The 24024-nt window shown below is 38.3% G+C and overlaps 2 protein-coding genes across 2 annotated transcripts; one reads left to right on the top strand and one right to left on the bottom strand.

Moving 5' to 3' along the window:
- Window positions 1–304: 304 nt before the first annotated feature.
- On the bottom strand, window positions 305–4589 carry natd1 (protein NATD1). Its single transcript, XM_023265412.3, has 3 exons — window positions 4394–4589; window positions 3292–3410; window positions 305–2056 (listed from the first exon to the last, which is right to left on the bottom strand). Exons 1-3 carry the CDS (start codon window positions 4491–4493, stop codon window positions 1940–1942), a joined length of 336 nt encoding a protein of 111 aa, XP_023121180.2. The 5' UTR covers window positions 4494–4589; the 3' UTR covers window positions 305–1939.
- Window positions 4590–6917: 2328 nt separating this feature from the next.
- On the top strand, window positions 6918–22713 carry LOC111565344 (trichohyalin-like). The gene is made up of 18 exons (XM_035945988.2): window positions 6918–7059; window positions 7684–7747; window positions 8785–9064; window positions 9279–9375; window positions 9486–9615; window positions 11049–11158; window positions 13980–14236; window positions 14925–15157; window positions 15333–15437; window positions 16437–19304; window positions 19690–19837; window positions 20049–20154; window positions 20769–20925; window positions 21017–21097; window positions 21195–21281; window positions 21430–21559; window positions 21703–21794; window positions 22081–22713. Exons 1-18 carry the CDS (start codon window positions 7040–7042, stop codon window positions 22135–22137), a joined length of 5022 nt encoding a protein of 1673 aa, XP_035801881.2. The 5' UTR covers window positions 6918–7039; the 3' UTR covers window positions 22138–22713.
- The last annotated feature ends 1311 nt before the right edge of the window (window positions 22714–24024 follow it).

Raw genomic sequence — 24024 nt, 5'->3', positions numbered from 1 at the left:
GGTGCTTTAATATTTAAATGTGTTTACTGTATGAACGCTAGAAAAACAAAGACTAAGCCCACACCTTTAAAAAAATTGTGTTTTACACTGATAACAAAGAGCTCAGTGGAAGCATTGAGGGACTTTTCCTGCAGAGAGAAACTAGTAAAAGCAGAAAAACAAACGTCATTGTAAATACCTATATCCTTAGCATATGATCACTGTAAAATAAAATAAAAAAATACAAACCCTCTGCTCAGAATTTGCTGTATATGTTGCTCTGTTTTGTGATCGACAGACTACGACATGAATAATATGATGCGTATTAGATTGTGTATTAGATTTATTTACTCATTGACAACAAGTACGAAGAAAAAAAGTGTCTCAAGCACAAAACAATGTAACAAGGATTGTAACATCATAATGCATTTGTTAAACACAACCGCTTGAAACTTAAGTTGGGCATTTGCTTCTTTTCAAAGAAACACACAAATATAACACAATAAAAAAAAAAAAAAAAAGAATACCTTGAATGCCTTGGCCTATGACTAGACAAGTGCCACCCAAAGGAAAGTTTTACAAAGAGATGTTGGATTCCTGCAGGTGGTTTCCTAAGTTATTAAAGTAGACAGAGGCTGCACTGTCCTGCCAGAGCGTGTTGAGTAACCTGAGGTATTTTTCTCAACACTTAAGATTGTCAACAGCAAAACCTCCTGAAAAGTCAAAAGTTTTTTTTAAAAAATATTGTTTGTTGCGATTAATTTTACCACTATGACATGTGCTGAGGGAAAAAGGAAAAAAAAAATAGATAAAATGACGAGAAAAGTCCAAGCTTCAGCCATTCAATGTCATTTTCCTGAATGGCAGAACAAAGGAGTGTCTGACACCACAGAATGTAAATGCCCTGAATGTAACAGTGTTGTTTTTGTTGCTGGTTTGAGCAGAGATATTCATCTATATCCATGCTGAAGTGTTGCGTCGTATAGTGACAGACTTAAAAAGCAGTTCATCGCATGGGTGCGTCTCACATTTAACATTTACACTGAAGAAAATTTGCTTTTCTTGAGGCTTAGTCAGGGTCAGTTTGGAATCTGGGGCTTTAACAGCCCTCCACTTTGAATCAGTGAATCAATTCATGACTCTAATAATCAACATTTAATTTCTGAAAGTGGAAAAATTTAAGTGGATGGAGAAAAATTGGATCCAAACTGAGAGTTTGGGAAAATGCATATCTTAAAAATACAGTAAAACTAATGAATTCCCCACCAACTGTATGCCTATACCTCTTTGCAATTACCTAGAAAAAAATATGTTGAGTGGCTTGTTGTTTCAAAGATGCAACCCTCTAATGGTAACACTTTAGACCTAAGAAATAATTTCTAAAAGTGGGAAAAGAATAACAAAACTAAAATATCGTGAAGGAGTTAAAAACTAAATGTCACGATCATTTGAGTGTCAGTGGAGTCTTAATTGCTTTTGTATCCAAACCATCCCATATAAAGACGCCAAGGCTGGTCATCTGGTAGCGCTGCTCACAACCAGTGAGTCCAAAGGAAGTTTGCAACACACTTTAACATCTGACTCACATCAGCTCGCAATACATGCCTTACGTTTGCTTCAAGTCATTGTTGGGTATAGATCCTGGAAGTTTCTGCCTGAGGTAACATGCTTAACCTTTGGTTGCTTGGTTTTTACAAGTCGTGACCTGCTGTTTCGCTTCCTGCTCGTGCTGAATCCTCGTGGTGTGGACATAACTGACTGGTCGATCCAACATTCACCTCACAGACATCTTTGGTGTGAGATCAGTTGTCTTGGGATTCACTCAGTGTCATGTTGAACAATGCCTGGAAGGTCCTTTGTTGTTTACCATCCTGTAACTCCAAAGCATGCTGCATACACAGTATTTCTCTTCTGGGAGTCTCTTTCTCCAGCTCTCCTCTTTTTGCAGAGCCATGTAGGGTCATTGATAAATATGTTCAAAGTACTGAGGCTGAGGATTCTCTTTGACATATTTCTGAATGTACCAGCAGGTCAGGTGCGCTTTCAGGTCTTCTTCCACCACAAAATCCATGGCTGCCTGCCATCACATATTGTAAAAAAACATCTGAATTATTCAGGCGTTTCTTCAGTTCTCATTTTATATGAAAACATGTCAACATTCAACCTTGTAAAGTGTGTTTGACTACACAATGCCACATTTAAGAATAGAATAGGATAGGATAGAATAGAATAGGTCTTTATTGTCACTTACAAAACCACTGAAAATCAGTTTAGCACTCTCTGTATTAGCAGCATTCAAAAATAAATTATATAAAGCAATATTAATCAAAATATATGCAAAAGAGCAAATATGGACCAGAATGTAAGCATATAAACAATGTAGAATCAGTTGTGTGGTTATAGACCTGCTCTATGCATGATTATTGCACATAATATGAATACTCTACACAACCATAAATACTGCAATGAAGTATAAATATTGCACATTCAGGGGTGAGGGAGAAGGCATTTAAAGGGTAAATCTGTACAGCAGTCACTTAAATAACATACTTTTCAAAATACACAGGGGGAGTGCAACAGAGAATTATTTTGTGTATCAGATAACTTGTTGATTATTTTCTTGGTTTATTGATAAGTTGTTTGACCTACAAAATGTCACAGAAAAAGTGTTACCCAAAGCCCAAGATGATGTCACCAAACACTAAGATATTGAGTCTACTGTCACAGAGTTTAAAAAGGAAAATACTCATATTTAAGAAGCTAGAATACTTGACTTTTGCTCTCAAAAAATTACTCAGATCGATGAACTGATAATCAAAATAGGAAGTCATTAATTTCAGTTGACAATCGATAAATTTGGATTCATATGCACACAATGTCATTCACTTAGGTGTATGAGGTTTAACTTAATGCTAAAACTAATAATGATTTTCATAATTGATCAATATGACAATTATCAGAAAACAAGTCCATCCTACAGCAACAGGTAATGCCATGAAATATTTTGTTTTGTGTGTCCAAAACACAAATATATTTACAATTTACTATAATGTAAGACCAGGCAACGCAGAAAATTCTCTCATTTGATGAAAAATTACTCTAAAAAATTTGAATGATTAGTTGACCAATAGTTGCAGCTTTACATGCAAAATTCTAAAACCTATTTGTGATGCAAGTGCAGACAAAAACGGCCTGCCAAAGCAACATAATTCAGAAACTTTTTTATTTTTATTATTAGCACATTAGGCCTTTGAAATATGGAGGAAAAGAGAAATCTTCTCTCATTTTAGACTGAATTTGAGTTAGTTTTACCTTCGCCAGATGTTTGGCAATTCCTCTTCCTCTGTAAGCATCTGGAACTTCCGTGTGTTGCAAATCCACCGTCTTCTTCCCAACATATTCATACAGAAGAACGGCACGATCATGAGACCCTGAGGGCACACAGAAGTTGTAGCTCCTGTTGGTGTTAAATTAGCCACCACCCCACCCATTTTTTTTTAACAGCTTACAAATAGCAGCTTGACAGCACCTTGCAAGGGCATGCTGGGAAAAATGAGAGGCAACAAACACACACAAAACTTGTAGCTTGTGCATGCTACACAGGCTAAATCACCTATAACATATTTGCACTTAAAGCCATGTGTACGCCCAGGGTTTATTCACATGTAATACTACAAAATGGCTGCCTAAGTAAGACCAGTGCCTGTGGAGAAGGGACAATGCTGCTGGATGAAGAGAGACTGATAAAGATCTTGATTCTGGTAACAATGGCTTCCCACATTTTGCTGTAAACACATCCCACACAGCTGTGTAATCTATAAAAACATTAAACTGAAGTACATACACACACATTACCAGCAACACTTACCTGTCATAAACTATAACATTCAAAGCAAAAATGACAGTTTAAAACACAAATCACTATGTGCATATTTTGGTTTTGAACTTTAAAAAAGTGCCATAACCCATATATGGGTCTGAGTAATAAAATCCATGCCAAACCAGGAAAGTTGAAACCACTGATGTTTTAGGCATCATTTAAGGCTGGAGACAGGAACTGGGTTATTATAAGGAAAGTGTACTTCCAATGCAAAGGGATGTCTATTTGTGGCATATTTGCCTTCAAAATGTTGTCGTCGTGCCATAAAGAAGCTGCTGAAGTTACAAGTCAGGGAAGTCAGCACTTTTCATCAGGTTTTACCGTCTTGGGTTTGCTCCTGCAACCAAACTAATGAAACATAACACCTATGTGAACTGAATAATCCCTGCTGTGTCCGAAATGGCAGTTGGAGTTATCACTAAGGGACCGCCGACGATGTTAGCATCGGAGAAAGCTAATGTTCCACCACCAACCTCTCAGCTAGCATTAGCCGGCTAGCTAGTTAGCACGCTAATGTCTACATGTTGAACTCACCGTTTAGCCTGATGACAAACTGTCGCCGCTTTTTATCGTGTTCCACCTGAATCTGGGAGTTGTTTACGTCAAAGGCATTAGCCTGTGCTGCCTGGGCCATTGTTGCGCTGCTACAGCTGACAAATGACTGCTATGCTACCCTACAGCTATGCTAACCAGAAATGGCTACATGGAATGATGAGCTAAAAGCAAAACACTTCATCCAGCGAAATCAGCTGTGAGGTCACATGGCCCAGCAGCCAATCAGCGGCCGAGTTCTCAGAGCTGAGAAAACACAGCATCTCTGTCATTATATAGACTCAAACACAGCACAGCGATAAATCAGTTTTTTTTTAAAGAAGGAAAAGAAAAAAGAATGAAGCCTTTTTATCCAAATTAAATGTGACACAAAGTGCAACAGGACTAAAAAAATAAAGCTGTTGTTGTAATAATAATAATAATAATAATAATAATAATAATAATAATAATAATAATAATAATAATAATAATAATAATAATAATAATAATAATAATAATAATAATAAATACAAATAATATAATATATATTCATATTATGAACAAATAACGTGCAATGAGGAAACACCAGATGAGATAAAAAATAATAAGATGAAATTAAATATTTACTGTTACAATACTATTAAAATATATAGAGCGCAGATAGATAATCAAATCAATAATAATAAGAATAAACAGTAAATTTATGTTGCTGAGAAATGATGAAACCAAAGCATTGAGACAAATGTTTTCATGCTACATTCATGCTCTGTTTCCTTCTATATGCTACTTCTTGTTCTTTTTGATTTATAACAACAACAATAACAATAATAATGACAAGGAAGAATCTGGGGTGCCAATGAAATCACACTTTTTAATGCTCTTTTTAAAATGGTAAAACACCAGCATAGTTTCCCCTATCATCTATCTATCTATCTGCTTATCTATCTATCTATCTATCTATCTATCTATCTATCTATCTATCTATCTATCTATCTATCTATCTATCTATCTATCTATCTATCTATCTATCTATCTATCTAGCTATCTATCTATCTAGCTATCTGTCTAGTCACCTGTAAATAGTTTTTGTGAAATATTCGCATGCGAGGAGGTGAGCACTGCTGTTAAAATTGATGATTGAAAAATCAAAACAGCAAGGCTCCTTTAAGACATGACGCAAACCTTCTGCAAAACATGAAATTGTCAGTGTGTAGGTTGCTGCCTGGAGGTTGTTGTTTCCTTTAGTGAAGGGGATTTTGAACCATGTACCATGTAGATAGCGGAAAGGGAGGAGAAAGGTCTAATCTGCAGTTTACTGTACACCTGCTGACTCAGACTGAGGTTAAACACTGAGGTTAATCAGAACCAGATGCTCCAACATGCCACCCTCTTTTACAATATCATGCAAATAAATATTTATTAAACATCTTTACCAAGGAACATTTACACTTTGGTTGAGGTTAATTAGAACAGATATTTCAATATGTCCCTCTTTCCTGTAATATTATCAAAATAAACATTACTAAAAAGTAAATGTTATAGACATGCACATGTAAGATCAAAAAAGGGAGGACATGTTGCAGTCGGGAAAGTGCATAATTGTAAATAATACAATTATTAATGGCTGAATTCCATTTAGCTTTTTCATTTTAGGCACCTGCTGGCTCACTGGGACACTTTAATGCAACACAGCCATTGTTAATGTTAATAGTAACACCAGCCTTTCCTATCAATATGACAAATCAGATCATGGGTTGTAAAAAAGGTCTATTGATTGCACGTATTTTGTGACCTTTTGACCTTCTTTCACTGTATTCTAAAAAGAAATCCAGTGTGTAAAAGTGTGTTACCATTGCCTGTATAAAAATATTAACTGTACTGCTTTAATAGTACCTTATATCATCTAATACAGGCAATTGGAGTTGCATTATGGCATAAGAAAAATGGGAAAATACTCAAAATAATAACCATAATCACCATAACCTTCTGATATAGTGTGTTTTTCCTATTAATTTTACATTTCACGGTTATGTCATTGCCTTGGCAACACATAATTAAATTTCTTCTTAATATAGGCACTTTAGCTCTAATTGCATTATGTGATGTGATTAACAGACTCTTTCTTGTTGTTTCTTGTCCTCTTTCATTCTCATTGTACCAGTGAAACTTTTACTCAGACAGGGGTTGTATCTTAGTAATTATTTTTCATGGTTCATGTCAGGTCACAGCTCTCTGATTAATGTCATTGTGTGTCCTCAACAGAAAAAAAAAAAACATACACTCAGTAGCCAATATCCTCAAACTTGAGTGTGTTTTTCACTCCATGATTGTTTTCTGCAGATGTGAGTCTTGATATTAAACTGACAAATATCAGGAGAATATCAACACTCCAGGCCGAAATGTCAAGTTCACTTAAATTACTGTGTAGTAATCCTGTTAATCTATCGGCCTAATCCTGCAAAACTCTAATGGAGTTTGTCGACTCGTGGGGGATTACGTTCGTCTGCGTGTTTCTTTGGAACGCTGTTGTGTAGACCTGTTTGTGATTTGTTCACTAAAGAGTCTTTTTGCAGATGAATAACGATATCAGGCAGAAGTTGTGACATTTATTTAAATATTTGGGGTGTTTTTTTTATTGTGAGGCTGAAAATGTCATTCAATAAACAAAGGTAAGTCAGCTTTTTTTAAAATCTATTTTCTACATAAAATTAGTTAATATAAAAAAAGATAGAAATCAAATTTACACAATACTACACCGTTTAAGGTAGTGCTTTAGGAAATAGGCCTTTTGCTTTTCAGAGATTGCTCAATTAAAATGAAAACACAGGCAGCTTTATAAATGATTGCGACTGACAATTTTATGCTATAACACTGAGTGTGTAAATTCCCTGTATTCAGTTCTTTATGCACCAAAGCTGGTATGACATTTGTTTGATTACCACACAAGTTGTGTATTCATGAGAAGAATAACCACACAGCTTCAGGGTCACTTTGGCTGACAGCAATCCTCACTAGCTGTATAATATTTCTATTAAAATGGGTTACCTCCACTAGTTTCCTTAGAAATAAACATAATATGTATGATTACTGTTAAAAGTAAGGCCTTAAAATGAACTTATCTGTTGTGAATGTGTTATTATAGAAGATGGTGACACTCTTAAATTAAGTTATTTCTACAGAAATGGTTTCAATGCCTTAATACAACCAAGTAAAACATAGCAATAATACTAAATAAGCGTTTTGTGGTAGCGCAGGTTGCCTTGATGCTTCATGTATCTTCATCTTATTCGCAGCAGGTGGCCTGAGACCCTGGTACACACTAAGACCAACACACCTGCACAGAAGAAAGTTGGGAAGGTGAGTGCTAAAGTAGAAATTCAAAATGCTGCAGATGTCATTCCCTTTTGGGAATATAAATGAAGCATAAATAAGGATCTGCTGGGTGACACCTCTGACTCTTTTGATTAAAAAACATTTGAAAACATTCAGCAAGGAGAGATATGTATTCAGGGATAATGTATTTGACTGTCTTACATTTGAGTGTCACAAAACACAGGTGACATAAAGTAAACATTTTTGTTGCTCTGTTGTGCTGTAATACACACACTGTAGACATGAGAAATGAGATGAGAAACTTGGGCAGTATGAGACATTTCAGAAAATTCTGATATTGTTTCCAGTCTATTTGTTTTGTTAAAGATGCTTCAAACTGTGAGACTGATTAATCATTTTCATGGTGTTTCATCATTGCAATCATTGCATTGTGTTTTTTCATGTTGTTAAAAGAAAAAAAAACAAAGTGTGTAGAATTTGCATCCTGTGTTTTTCTGTTTAAACAACTTCCCCTCCTTCAGTAATGTAACTGTGTTGAACTCCACCAGCCGTGTCATCTGTTTAACATGGACACAGTTTCCTCGGGATGTTTTTTGCGAGATACTTTGATTTATGAAGCCATTAGTGGTCGGATATCAAGTCAGTGCAGTTAAAACCTGCACGAATTGCAAAGTCAGGACTCCTCAAGCTTCTTCTAATTGATTTCTTTGTCGCGTGCTGCAGCCACAGATTTATTGCCTCTGCAGTTGGTGAGGTTGCAGCTACTCAGACTGGAACAGACAGCTTTTATCTGATGGCTCTCCAAAGTGTGATTAAGTCTAAAGCGCGTGTTCGTGTGTGTGCATGATCACAGAGTGGGTCAGATGGTACTTAAGTAAATTAAGAGCTCTTGTTAGGATTAAAAGGCTCTCCAGTGTTGATCGGATTGTATGTGTCAAAGGGTCCAAGTTAGGACTCGAGGTGTGATGTTTGACATTGGAATATCATCTTCATCAACTGAAAAACATGCAGAATTTGATGATCTTTTTGTGACTTCTGCCCTCTTTCCCTGTAATTCAAAGGAGCCAGCAGCATTAACAGCACCTGTGAGCAGTGGAGCTAAACATGGCATCAGCAGTAAAACCAGTGTTGGTGGTGGAAGGAGCATCAGCCTCAGCAGCAGAGGTGGCGACTCCACTGGAAATAAAGTCGGTGGCAGTTTGAAAAGAGGTAGCAGACAAGCTCTACGCCTCAGCAGCAGCCGGAGCTTCTCATCCCTCCACACCAGCTCCCTCACCGCTGCTCCATTCATGAGAAGCAGCCGCTCACTCAGCAGACTGGACCAAAGATCCACTGGAGATGGTAATTGTATTCATTTATTTGTAGTTTGGACAAAGATGTACAGCAAATTTATCTGAATTCATTCCCAAATACTTGTATTAATCTAAATGTAGTGGCTATTTGTTTTTATTATACCCCGTTTTTGTGGATTTGCATCCCAATGAAGGGAATTATGATAAATGTGCACCACACTTGTGCACTATTCAGCTACTTCTTTACATTGTCTCTAACATAGATTCACACCAAGCAAGTTCACAAGTGAAAAAATCACAACCCACTGGGACGAAAATTCTGAATTCCGGCCAGCGTTCGTCCTCTGAGGAGCAAATGAGGTTTGTTATTAAGATTTTTGAATTTTTGTTTTATATTTGCACTCTGAAATGTTGTTATTGTGCAATGATAGGGGTTTTGTTAATCTGTTTCATTTATATTTTTATTAAAGAAGTAAAAAAGACGAATGTCACGGTGATAATGCTGAGATAATGAAAACCAGCAGCTCCCCTCAGCCACTGGACTCGTCTCTGGTTCCCACTGCTGCATGTCTTCACCACTGCAACAAAGGAAAGAACCAGGTACTTTTAGTTTTAACTAGAGATTTATGAACATATTACAGTTTTGTGTTTGAACTTTTAAATACTAATGCTGCAGTTAAAGATCTAAAGGCCACAAAAGTCATGTTCTGTCAGCATGAATCAGACATATATGCCTAAAATGACTGTAGTCTTGTCCCGCCACATAAAGGTGATGACTACATTAACTTTAATTATTGTAAAAGTTGTCCAGTCTGGATTTTTACTCATTGGTAAAGGTGAGCCACAAGAATCCATCCTGGGCCTTCATTTTTTTTATTGAAGCAGTATAATTTTTCTTGTGCAAAATCTTTAAACTGTGTTGCTGGTTCAGTTGGTTGCTCTGTTATTGCACTGCAAGATCTTTCATTTTTGACTTTAAATTAAATGAAACAAAGTCCCAAAGCACACAGCGAGTGTCACTATCTTTTATGTTGACGTGTTCAGTGTTTAAAAGTGTCAAAGTTAATCAGCTGGTACACAGGTAGGGAGGTCAAATAATAGCAGCATCCAATAAATCAGAGCATTTTTAAGTATCATTTTTGATTACAGGGACTCGTTGGAGTGGAGTGGACCAGTGGTTATATTTCTCCTCATTTTGTTTTTTTGTTCCACTTAAGTTTTGTGCACCCATTGTTTTGTGAAGCATCTCATATGAGACTACTGTGGACCTGGTATTGAGGACCTTTGCAGTAGCAGATAAACTGGGCAGCATGTTTACATTGAGATCATGACAATATAAGGTTTGATTTTGGTTGTATTCATTTGTAGCAGGGATTCTCATTCAGGATTGTCAGTGGTCTCAGAATCGTGCTTCATTACTGACTTTAGCCTCCCTGTAAAAATCACACTGTAAATTCAAACAAGTATACCTTAAAAACATAGGAAACAGAATAACTTGGAAAAAATAGTAAGATGGCTTTACCAGCTCAAGTGGTGCATTATTTGAGTAAGCTGTATGTGTCAAATTCAGTCATGCCTTTACAAATCTAACTCCAAAACTGAAGAATTGCTATGAACTATTGTTTCCCGTGATTTCCTTTTCAAACAAATGCCTCATTTTATCTCTGGTTCTGGATTTGACAGAAGTTACCTAATACAAATACCTTCAATCTGGCAATTTTACTTTCAGCGCCATATTGTTTTACTACCAATAATCTCACTACTCTGCACTTATTATTTTTCTTTACATCTCACTATTTCCAAATTGCTTAAAACTAATAATACCTCTAAAAATATCAGTCAAAAGATGATTTAATAGACCGTTTTAAAAGCTTGTGGAAACGGAGTTGAAGTTGGTAGCAAAAATTAAGCTACTTGAGGGCAAATCAAAGAAATCAAACAGTTAAACAGCAACTATGAATACAACTGGAAACCATCTAAATTGACTAACTTTCCTGAAAACATGTGGTAAATAGTAATATTTCTGTTTCCAGACCAGAGACGGTGTTTACACATTGTGTGCAATGACTGCTGGGATGAGAAGCAACTGGGTCCAAGCGGTGTTGAAGAACGTGCGACCCAGTGTTACACAAGACACCACAAGGTAGACTTTGATTTCTTAAAGTGTTGCATCACTGGCGTCAAACTTATAGATGAAGTGCTGTTTACTACATCATCCCCAGATCTCCACTGTTTTACTATTAGGACTGATTATATTGAGGGTTTATGTGATTAAGTACATATGGGAACATCAGTGATGTTACGAGGGGGGAGTTGGAGAACCCAGGCGCAGGCACAGATAATGGCAGACAGGTGGTAAATAGGGAAAAGGTTTTATTTAAACAAATCAAGAACTAAACCAACACAGAAAAGGGAAAACCGAACAGAGGGGGAGACTAAACCAAATCTAATACTAAAAAATAAGCCACACTACAAAACTCACAGCTAAACAAAAAAAACTCACAAAACCAGGAGAGCTAAACTAAAGGGGCAGGGAAGTGGGCACAGGGAATCCAAGAACTGACAAGAAAGAAGACAGGAGAAGAACAGGCTGGAGACAGAGATGGTATTGATGGGAATCTGGTGGGAAGACCTGGGTCCATGGGTGGATATTGCAGTCTGGAGATGATACAGGGACTGAATTGAGTCCACGTGGGGAAATCCAGGGGGGTAAACTGAGTCCAAGAGGAGATCTGACAGTCTATAGTCCAGCAGGGAGTGACTGAAAGAGGTGAACTTATACAGGTGAGGTAGTGGGCAGGTGAGCTGAGTGAACTGATTACTGCAATGAGTGTCAGCTGCAGTAATCAGCAGAGTGCAGGCAGCTGAGAGTAGCAAGGAGCAGAGAGACAAACAGGGGAGAGAGAGATAGGAAGACTGAGGCCTTGTCCACACGTAGCAGGGTTTTTGTAAAACCGAATATCCTGCTCCCTCTGTCTAGAAAAAAACTTACGTACACACCACCTCGTTTTTAGAAAAAAACTTCATCCACACCTAACCGCATAAGTGCGTTTTTCAGCACATTCATAAGCATGCCGGACCTTTAGGTGGCAGTAGTTCCCCAAATCCTAGCAAGGTGGTGGAGAATAACCGTCCTTAACGTCGTCCTTCGCCTGTGTTGTTGAATGTGGAGCAGTATCTGGGCTTGTAAAAACAAGCAAGTAAAAAGCGCCTGTACAAGAAACAGCGCCCAAAACCTTGTGAGAGCATCCATACTGTTACCGAATGTAAACACAGGTCGCATATGTGACGTAAGAACATATTTTGTCGCAGGTGGTGACGTTTCGAAACGCAAAACCCCGGTTACTGATGTCCACATGCAGACGCATAAAACGGAGAATTCGCAAATCTTCACTTTGGTCGGAGTTTTTAAAAAGAATCGTTTTTGATGACGTAAATCTGCGTTTTCGTGTGGATGATAGGCCGAATCGTAGAAAAATATCTTCGTTTTGTGAGATACCCAGCTACGTGTGGACAAGGCCTAAGAGAGACACAGGAGGGAGAGACAGGACATAGAGAAAGAGAGAAGAGGGAGCGACAGATAATAGACAGATATAGTTATGGGGGAAAAGGGAGGACAGGGGCCAGAGCAGGGATCATAGCAAGTGAGGCAAAATAAGCCTCATATGTTGTTAAGTTTCACCATGAAGACAACATGGACACAACTCACTTTACACATATAATGACTATATATAGACGTCTATGCACACCTGTTGCTGTGATCCTATGAATGAGTCCACATCACCATTTTGGCACGTCCATAAAGCAATAAAAGTGGCACCTTGGCTTATAGTACTTGCAATACAATCAATTCTACTAATGTTAGAGGCCTCAAAAGTTGTTGGAAAGTCGACCAAAGATTGTATTTTTAGTTGGAAATAGGAATGCATCCATATACATACACTTACAGGAACTTTCAGGGGCACAAATTACCACCTCTGTATAAAAATGTTGCACTTTTTTTCATTTTCAAGGGCCAGTAATTAATGAGCTGGTCATTGCTGGAGCCATTTAGTCATTTCTATCAACTGGAAATAATCTTGTCTGTGTCCTCACTAAATTTCATGACTGGGAGTTTTGTTTCTGGAGATACTGAACATTTAAAATGGCTTCCTACATAACATGATTTTTTTTAGGTTGAATCCTCATCTGAAAACGAAATCTGAAAAGAAAGCCAAAATATTTTACAGAAGTTAGTTTTGGTTTTCAAAAAACAAATAAGAGAACATAAACCTTGGCTTATATTTGCAGCACATCATATTCTATCTACTATCTACTGATTTTAATTATCTGTTTTGTTCTATCTTATTGTATTTTATGTACAGCGTCTTTGAGCTTTTGGAAAAGCGCTTTATAAATAAAATTTATTATTATTATTATTATTATATTCTACTGATGTCAGAAGCCTCAAAAGTTGGTGAAACGTCGACCAAAGTCTATGTTTTTAGCAGGAAATATGCAACATCCATTTATATTGACTCAGGAAATTTCTGGGGCTGCAACACAACCCTTGTTCAAAAATGGTTTCACTTTTTTTGTATTTTCAAGGGCAAGTTATTAAAAATCTGCTGGGACCTTTCAGTTATTTCAGTCTGCTGGAAACTATTCTGTCTGTGTCCTCACTAATTTTAATGGCATTTATTGACAAAATGAACCATTATCAAGGCTTCCCAGATGAGATGCTTTTTGAGGGTGAAGCTACAAAAATTGCCATGAATGAAAAGAAAAAAGTCTTAAAATTCATGCAGAAATGTTTTACAGAACTTAGTTTTAAATCCTAAATGACAAATAAGTAAACAATCGGAGAGGATGCAGCGACATATTTCTTGAATTATGTTTGTTTTGACATGGGCTGATCAGGATGTTTGTCGATTTAACTTCACAAATTGTCCTTTGCATTATAAAGTTTCTGCTTGTGTTCGCAGCTCCCTTTCAGAGCAGGAGACTGAGCTGTTGCAAGAGCTCAGAACTGCTGATCGAACAGAGGTTTCACACGAACAGCAGCAAAAACAGGAGCCCAAACTGCAGCTGGAAAGAAAGCAGAGCTCAGCTGATGGGAACTTATCTTCTCCTCTCCCTGATTCATCCTCTGCCTCCTCTGAATCATCTCCTACCAGCCCTCCACACCATGTGGATGAGGATGAAGGTGCTCATCAATGCCTCATCAGATCCACACAAATTGGTGAGCCACTAAACAAAATCAAAGCTCCAAATGTAAAATTGATGTAGATACTTTCTATACATATTAGATTTAGATTTGTGATATAGCAGTACTTACATTTAGAGAGTCAGTTCTGGCTGTAAACTGGATCAGGCTTTATTTTTGAATGTGAAATGCTGCTTTGTATCAACACTTTACTGTAATACTGGTTTGCAATTACAGACCAAACAATTATTTGGTCCACAGACACATGAGGAGAAATACATGTCAGCATATTGTTTTGCGGCTGCACAGTAGCTTGGTGGTTAGCACTTTCGTCTTGTAGCCAGATGATCCCTGGTTTGCGTACTGGCCTTCCCAGGATCTTTCTGCATGGAGTTTTCATGTTCTCCCTGTGCATGCGTGGGTTTTCCCTGGGTTCTCCGACTCCTCACACAGTCCAAAACATGATGAGGTTAATTGCTTACTCAAAATTGTCTATAGGTGTGAATGTAAGTGTGATTGTTTGTCTGTATACATAGCCCAGCGATAGACTGGTGACCTGTCCAGGGTGTCCCCTGCCTTCACACTAAGTCAACTGGGATGGACTCCCTCCCTCCTGTGACCCTAATGAGGAATAAGCGGTGTATAGATAATGGATGGATGGATATTGTTTTGCCATATATCACACTGTACTTAATGTATTTCTGTGTTATCTTCTGTGCACCAGCTATGACAGATGCATCACTGCATGTCAAAGGAACCCAAAGTGACAGCTCTAATTCCACAGAGGTGCTGCATAATGACAAGTGTTTTGATGAAGATCCAAACACACAGAGTACAATTAAGCATGTCGAAACCACAACCCACAGAGAAGAGCAGCAGGTATCGACAACCACTGCCAACACAGAAGACAAGGAAACTCTTCAGTGTGAGCAGAAAACTGGGCAACTAGTCAAAGAGGTGAGATTAGATTTGTAATTCCACCACAATACAATGTGCCATACCAAATACAATCTGCCATACCAAAGTGATGATACCAAACTAGAAATAACAAGCAGCTGAATCTAGTAAGGAATTCTGTGCAAAGTGCAAAAAAAGCATTTAAGAGTTTGTGTTTGTTAATATTTCTCTGCAGCTGGAACAAACCCAGAAAGAACTGTCTCGACTTCAGCAGCTAAACAGGAATCTGCAGGATGAGCTGCAACAGGAGAGAGAGAGCCATTCAAGGTTTTGTCCCCAAGTACGGAGCAGAAAACAGACAAAAAATAAATCCATTTCAATTGATATTAGCAGCACAGTTAACAGGTTTCATGTACATGATGATTAATGGTGGAGTAAGACATTACATTCAGATGTCTCGCCTCCAGAATTAATTGACGTCTGGGCTAACTGACTAAAATAGAAATAATCCAGCCTTGCACTGCATGGAAGATGATTTTTTCTTCCTATAGTTCAAGTAAAACAAACATATCGATAAAACTTCACCAAATTAGTGACATGTTACACAAACACAGCTTTCAAAATGAGCAAAAAAGAGTAAGAATTAATTGTTTAGACAGTTTTTACCAGTTGGAAGAATCATAGAACCAGTGTCAGTATCTGTTATGGGAGTCTTGGTTTGTGTCCATGAGCAAAGAAGCAGAGCTGAAACTGGCTTCTTTCTCGACGTTACCCCTTCAAAACAGTAAGAAAGGCTGTTCCCGCTGTCCTACAAACTGCTGCTGCACAAAAACTCTCCACTGCAAAAAAGAAGCGCAAAGAGTGTTTAAAAATCTTCAGAATTCACTCTATACTCCTGTGTGAAATGCAAAGTGACTGTTCTCAAGGCTGTGCAATAACAGTAAGAAAATATTTTTTAAAAAGATCAATTCTAAAAACAACAATAGAAGATTGGAAGAAAGTCACAATTTTATAAATAATGAGGTAGAGATCTTAAACTGAAACTATCTGCCCATGAGGACAATGAATTGCATTAGAATGATTCATTTTAACTTTAAGTCTTTTGTAAAACCTAGATGTACACATATGTATATTTCAAACATTATAGATGAGATCATTACTACTGTCAATAATGCACAAAAAAGGTTCTTTCCTACATGATTTTCAATTTCTGTGATGTTTAACAAAATCCACAGTTTTCATTTTATGCAAAAAGTGTCCAAATTCTCTCTTAAAAATGCAAACTGGTCTTTTAAAATATCAGGAATTCTAATGTTACATATCATATATTGACTTGTAGAATGGCACCAGCTCATCTCCAGAGCAAGCTTCGGCTTTACAGCAGCTGCAGAAGATAAATCACAACCTCCGCCTTGAGGTGGAGGCCCAAAAGAGGAGCCACGAGGAAGCCAGAGAAGCTGAACTACGGCGAAGAATCGACCTCGTAGCTCAACAAGCACAGCTGCTGGTCACAGGAGATGCCACGGCGCTCGCACAAGCCCATCTGGAGCAGGACCGTCGACGGTTCCAGGAGCAGCAGCAGGAGTGGGAGCAATGTGTGGCCTTGTTGAAGTCCCAGCTGAAAATCAGTGAGGAGCAGAGGAGGGAGAAGGAGTCCCGCTTGACACAGCTTCAGCAGGAATTACAGAGCTACCAAAGTCTCCAGGAGGAAGCGGAACAACTGCGGATTAATCTCCAAGAGGTGTCTGCTCAGCTTCATGATTACGAGGATGCTCAGGCTCAAAAAGAAGCTCGACTGCAGAAACATCTCACGCTCCTGCAAGCAAGTCAGGAGAGAGAACGGAGGAGCCTGGCTGCCAGTCTGGCTCAGGCTGAAAAACATTCCCAAGACCTTCAGGAGAAGCTGGACAAGGCAGAGCAGCAGGTGGAGAACCTCAGTAAGAGTCAGACGTGGACGAGGGAGATAGAGGAGGCGCAACAACAGCTTCAGGAGGAGCTGACCTGTACTGTATCTGCTGTGCAGCGACTGCAAGAGGAACGAGAACAGGACAAACATCACTGCCAAGAGCTGCAGAACCAGTTATCAGAGGCAGACCGGGAGGTGAGCAGGCTGCAGGGTCGCTTGAAGACAGACGAAACTCACTACTACAACCTGGAACATTCCTATGAGAGAGCCTGTGAGGAGCTGCAGGTGGCGTTAGGGAAGGTGCAACAAAGAGAGTCTGAAACACAGGAAATACGAGAAGGCTACGAGAGACTCCTGGACAGGAAGGAGCAGGAGCTGAGTGAGGTTTTGCTAAAGATGGAAGTCTTGGGTAACAGCTTGGAGGAGACGGAACTTAAACTAAATGAACTGATGAAAGTTTGCAACTGTGGCTCTTCTCAGCAGAAAGATGAGACCTCAGAGTATCTTCAGCATAATGACAGACTACAGCAAACAACTGAGCCAAATGAAAGCAGGACAGAGGTAATGGAGAGTTGCCAGATGTCTGATAGCTCTCATAAAGATTCAAGAAGACGCTCTCGATCAGTCGATGCATCGTACCAGTACATCGTCACTGCAGGAGATGGCCCAGAAAGGTTCATGTCTGTCATCCAGTTACTTGAAACCAAGCTTTACCTAACAGAGGAGAAACTAAGGAACATTACGCAAAGACTTGAGGAACACCAGACTCCCATCAGCTGCCAGGACCCCCACCTCTGCTCCCAGCTGACCCAGAGCCGAGCCACCGCCCAGCACCTCAGTCTGCTGCTGCACAGTCAGGCAAAGCAGAACCATCGCTTTGCCCAGGAGACGGAGAACCGCTGCAGGATGCTAGTCGGCAGGTTCCAGGTCGCTCTGAACATCATACAGGCCTGTAGGGAGAGGCTTCAAGCTCCCGCCATTAATATTCCAGATTTTGAGAGGCAGCTAGCCACTGTTGTTGCTTGTCTTCAGCAGGGGGAGAAGGATGCAGAGAAACAACAGCATGAATCTTATAATGCCAGCAGAGGAGAGGGCAAAATCTTGAATGATGAGAAACTAGCTGAGAGTACAAAAAGTGACACACAGCCCTCAGCGGATGACATATTAAGTATCGAGAAGTGGTTAAAGAGGGAATTATTTGTAGTAGAAAAAATGATGTCTGTGCTTCAGAGTCAATGTGGTGTTTTCCAGCTGTCCTTTGTATCAAAGGAGAATGAGGGAGATGTCACGCACAGGTACAAAAATATAATCACCCAAAGAATAGCATTAAAAAGAGAAGAAAGGATACAATCTGGAAGAACCGACTGTGTCAGTGATGAAACTTTACAGAGTGCAATCAACAGAGTCTGTGCTGAAGCAGAGCTCATTTATGCTGCCTTAAAATTCCAGCAACAATATGAAAATGTGACTCAAGTGAATAATCAAGAACTTCAAAGGGAAGGATTGGCAGATATCAGTCCACCGGAGTTGGCTCATTATGAGGAGCCGGTGGATGGTTTGAAAGAAGCTGCAAAACCAGTCAAATCTGAAGACAAAGAGGTCGACTCAGAGAAAGAACTGGACTGGTTACAGAGGCTCATATCCAGGCTGCAAAGAAGAGCTAAATTCTTACGCCAAGTCTGCCAAGAGATCCCGGATGATAAAAGAGCAGTCAGCGAGTGCAGCCAGGACCACAGCGTGGAAAACGCTTCTGCACTGGAGTTAAATTATATGCAGGAGCAGGCAAAGTTAATTTACTTGTCAGACAGGCTCTACCTGGATTTAGAGCAGGAGATTCAGCAAAGTGAGACGTTACAGAACAAACTGCAAAGTCTGTGCAAAGAGCAGGACATGAACTTATTGGACGAGCAGGAGGCTTGTAATCAAACCTTATGTCAGCTGCAGGAGGACAACAGTGAACTCAGAGAAGAACTAGAGCGAGCCGAGCAAAAGATTATAACTGTACAAACCGGAAACCAGAGACTGCTGGAAGACATACAGAAGATTGAGGATTTTCACGAGGAGAGGATGCAAAAACTGGAAGCAGACTTTCAAGAGAAGATAAGGGAACTGCAGCAGATCCATGAGGAGGAGATGAAACACTTGCATGGTCATTACATCGAGTCTTGTGTTTCCAAAGAGAAATCACCTTGTTTCACAGAAAATACATCTCATCTACCAGACCAGAGCAGCATCCTGAAGCTGGGAGGTGATGCAGTGGCCATGAGAGAGGCTTATCAGAAAGATATGGAAAAACTTCAGGTAATAAACACTAATGATAGATTTTAAAGTATGTTTTTAAACAAATATCAGCTTTCAGAAAACAGTCTATTTCTTAAGGATTGAGAAAAATATTTAGATATCTTTTAAATATACAGAAAGCATCCATTTTCCTGGCTTTTATGTTGCTAATTTAAATTCTCCAAATCAATAGTTTTCTTCAGTTTTACCTGTTTAGGATTATTACAATGACTACTGTGGAGTAAGTGTAGACAAAACACTTAGTTTTCTTGTCTTTGTTGCTCACATTTCTAAAACTTGACATCAAAATCCTTAAATCGCACACACAAGCCCTCATGATAATGTCATAGCTTCTGTCCTTGTAAACATATATTAATAAAAAAACGATTTCTAAATGTCAAACTAGGCCTCCTGTGACAAGGGTTTCGCTGCTATGGAGGAAACACACAGGAAACTGATAGGAGATTTAAATCAGCAGCATCAGAAAGAGGTGGCTGAACTTCAGAGGGAGAAGGACCAGCTCCTGCAGGAGGAGACAGCAGCCACAATGGCAGGTAAATCACTTTCAGTAAAACACCATACAAATATAAATCTCTGTGGGCAAAAGAAACTGAAATTCATCTTCAGTAATTAATTACATTTTGGGTGGAGAAGTTATCTGTGGTAATTGACAGGCACTGGACTGTAAACACCCCTAATAAAATGAAAAAATGGCATCTGATTAGTGAAATTGCATAATTGCTTTGCATACTTTGCATTTCACAGCCATCGTAGCGATGCGAAGGGCTCACAAACAGGAGCTGGAGAGAAGCCGACAGTCTCAGCACATCAGAGAGAGTTCAGACTTCACACAACTCCACATTGAATATGAGTGAGTCACTAATGAACGTTTCAAAATACTTTTATTTTTCTCTCACACTGAAGCTACTTAAATATGCATTCTTTTCCTGCAGCATACACTAGGGTCACTTAGAAATGTCCTTATATTTGAAAGAAAAGCATTTTTTTTCAATGAAGATAACATTAAATTAATCAGAAATACAGTCTAGACATTGTTAATGTGCTAAATGACTATTCTAGCTGGAAATGGCTGATTTTTTAATCTCCATAGGGGTACAGAGGAACATTTCCAGCAAACATCATTCCTGTGTTCTAATGCTACATTGTGTTAGCTAGTTGTGTTGAAAGGCTAATTGATGATTAGAAAACCCTTGTGCAATCATGTTAGCACATGAATGAAAGTGTGAGTTTTCATGGAAAACATGAAATGGTCTGGGTGACCCCAAACTTTTGAACGGTAATGTATATTTGAGGGCTTCTGTATCGCACTGTATTGTGTTGTTTTATGATGTCTACTTTATACAACAAATTGTTTTTCTTTCAAAAATAAGGACATTTCTAAGTGACCCCAAACTTTTCAACGGTAGTGTATGTCCTTTTCTTCTGAAACCTGTGCAAGTCTGTGCTTCTGTTTCATCATCCCAGGAAGGAGATCCAGTTATTGCAAAAGGAGCTGGAGGTTTTGTCAGTTCAGCACACCAAGAAATGCCTGGAAAACAACCAGCTGAGCCAGGAGCTGCAGGACGAAAGAAAATCACTGGTGCTGTACCAAAATGAAAACCAGGAGCTCAGAAAGAAACAGGTATAAACATACTGTTATCACTAAGCTTATATGCACTTCTCATCAAAGTGAACAGGATGAAACGATTAACTATAATTATTCTTCCTTTAAGAGAGACACAGACGAAATGTCTCCGCTGCATTTCACACTGAATGGGAAACAATCACATGTTGACAGCTCATATGAAATGGAAGTAAGTGTAAAACTCTACTGAAAGTTGTGCCGTTTTGAGTTAGGGCTGCCTTATGATGCAATGATGCAGACACTGATGTGTTTTCCTTGTTTTGTAGGTGATTCTGAGGGCCAGAGAGGCTGAGATGCAGTTTCTCAGACATGAAGCCCAGTCTCTCAGAGAGGAGCTGAAGATTGCTCGAATGGTATGGAAATTTCATTCATACAAACATGTTTTAGTTGGTATTTAATTAAACTTGTGGATGAATTTAAATGAAACAAAAATGTAAAGATTTCACTTCAGCACAATTCCATTCAATATCTAACAAAAAACTGTGTGTGTGTGTTTTACAGGACAAAATATATGCCCAGAGTAAGCTCCAGGCCCTTTATACAAACAGCCAGAGTGAAGCTCATCAACACGATGAAAATTTTAAATTTGGCACTTGGTCTCCAAACAAAGATGCTTCAGGACAGAGCCACGGTGAGATACTTTTAACTTGATATATAAAATGAAATGCTGCCTTTTTAAATGTGTCCTTTATCAACACATGGTTAATAAAATGCATGTTCAGATGGTCCTTTATTTATTCCATCCCTGCGCTTATTTTCCTTTTTTTTCCCCAGAAAACCCAGCGATAAACTCACACAGCTCAGCTTTTCTGAAGAAAGCGGAGAAATCGTACCTCCTGCGGCAAATACGCGGAGTTCGATCAAAGGTAAAAAAAAAAAAACAAAAAAAGGAAAATGTTGCAGCATCAACGTGACAGTTTTCAGTTATTTCACCAATTGAAGTGTCCAAATCCAAAGGCTTTGCAAATTATGATTTCTGTGAATTTTTAGAAAGTAATTGTGATCTTGTCTGTTGACTGGTGCTACTTTACAATGTTTACTTTATATAAACCCATTTTAAATCTTTCAGCTGCACCAACTAGAGCTGTAACACTTTCATTTACTTTCCATTTTTCCATTTATCTCTGTGTCTTGAATGTGTTTATCCTCCAGAGTTTAAAAGAAGGCCTTTCCATCCAAGAAAGAATGAAGTTGTTTGAGTCTTTCTGAGAAGAGTTGGCTGCTGGCATCTGCTGTTTCAATACATTTCTGCCATTAGGTGTAACTTTCCTTGTTATACAGTGTACATTATATTATGTATAACCTTTTTACTGTGGAAAAAATTGATTTGTTGTTGTGTGTTTGAGTAGAAGCAGCAGAAAGCCACCAGAGGGAGCAACAAGCACAGAATTTTTTTTAGATGCACATTTAGTACCTGTTAAAATACAACAAATTAATCACAGTGAAATTATGTTCACATTTTACTTTACAGGTCAGTACATCATGCGATGGTTGTGTAACTTGGAGACAACTGCTTGGGTTTTTATTGAAACATAACTCAGCATATTGCATCAATATTTGCATTAAAATATGGTTGTTAATGTTTTGTACCACTAGATGTAGCATTATCCAGCATTTACTGCAACTTCTGAAACTTGTATCAATTTATTAAGATGTATTTAAAGCAGACATGAAGCTGTTTCATGACATTTGCATGTAGCTCACTACTATCTGAAAATATTGGACAAATATAATGGTTTATATTCTGGCTTCTTTCACTGATAATAAAGTATTTATGTAAGATGAGATGAGAGTTTTTGGTCCATTATTCAAACAACAGGTTGAAGATTAATTGGTATTTTCAAAATATATAGTTTAAATTATTTATTAGTTATTGAATCATTTAAATATATTTTTCAGTATAAAAGATCTAAAATTGTGTGGCAAATACACACTTTTCTTAAAAGTGTAGGAAAAAATAGAACAAGGTCAGGTCCATTTACTTTGTGATCACCCTTAGAATAATGTAAGCTACATACAAAAACGTGTTTTATATCTATTGTCTCCTTGTCTAATAACATCTGTCTGAGAGCCTCCATAAATAACAGCTGTCTGTGATGCTAAAAACCACTATAACATTCCTGTTGACAGGTACATTAATGCTAATTTATTGTTGTTTGTTCACATGTGGTTGCTTTCAAGAAGGGTAGCTAAACAAAACCAAAATTTCTAGTTGCAATCATTTAAATCATTGAATCGGGTAATTGTTTGATCAATAAACTACAAGAAAACACTAAATCATGGCCCTAAATGGATACATCTAAATCTTTCTGCATCCAAAAAACAGTGCAATGTCACAGAATACATCTACAGGATGGAGCCACACAATCTTGCACATATATATATATATGACTGGGGTTTAACGCGTTCATTTCGATTAATTAATCACAGGGAAAATGACGTGTTAAATAATTAAAGCATTTAATCGCACCTTTCCCAGTTCTCTAATTTGTGGCACAAAGGTAACACTGATGAACACTCCAGCCCAGTAGGTGGCGGTAATGAACCTAAAGTCTGTCCGCAGCATACGGTCTATGGTCTGCAGTGAAGAAGATACACAGGAGTGACGACAGCACACAGGAGGTTTGGTGAACAGTGAAGGAAGACGAGAACACATTGTGCTTTTTGGGAGGAAAGTTGTTTTTTTTTTTTTAAATCTTCCTGATGGCAGCTTGAATAAAAGCCTGATTGTGTGCAAATTGTGCAATAAAAAGCTTTCTGATCACCGCAGCACTTCCAGCCGATGGTATCACTTCAATGTAAAACATGTTGCTGTTAGCACCAGAGATAACGTTAGCTACGAGTCATGCTAACGGCTAATAGACCACTCTAGAAGACACTGAAAGTGCTTTAGTTTACAAAAAGTTGTAAAATGTTGAATAGAATCGCTATAATTTCATTCTTAGTTTGCAGTAATCTGAATGTAGTAGACAGATGAAAAATGCAGATAAATAGAAAAGAAACAAGCATTTTTGTGGTTTAAATTATTACACTTCCAAAGAGACGGAGCCTCAGCAGAGTAATAAGTTAAACCACAAAAATGTCTGTCTTTTAATC

This window comes from Amphiprion ocellaris, chromosome 19 (assembly GCF_022539595.1).
Source record: "Amphiprion ocellaris isolate individual 3 ecotype Okinawa chromosome 19, ASM2253959v1, whole genome shotgun sequence".
Lineage (NCBI taxonomy): Eukaryota > Metazoa > Chordata > Actinopteri > Pomacentridae > Amphiprion > Amphiprion ocellaris.
Note: the sequence above shows the minus strand (reverse complement) of the source record. Positions and strands in the feature narration are given on the sequence as shown.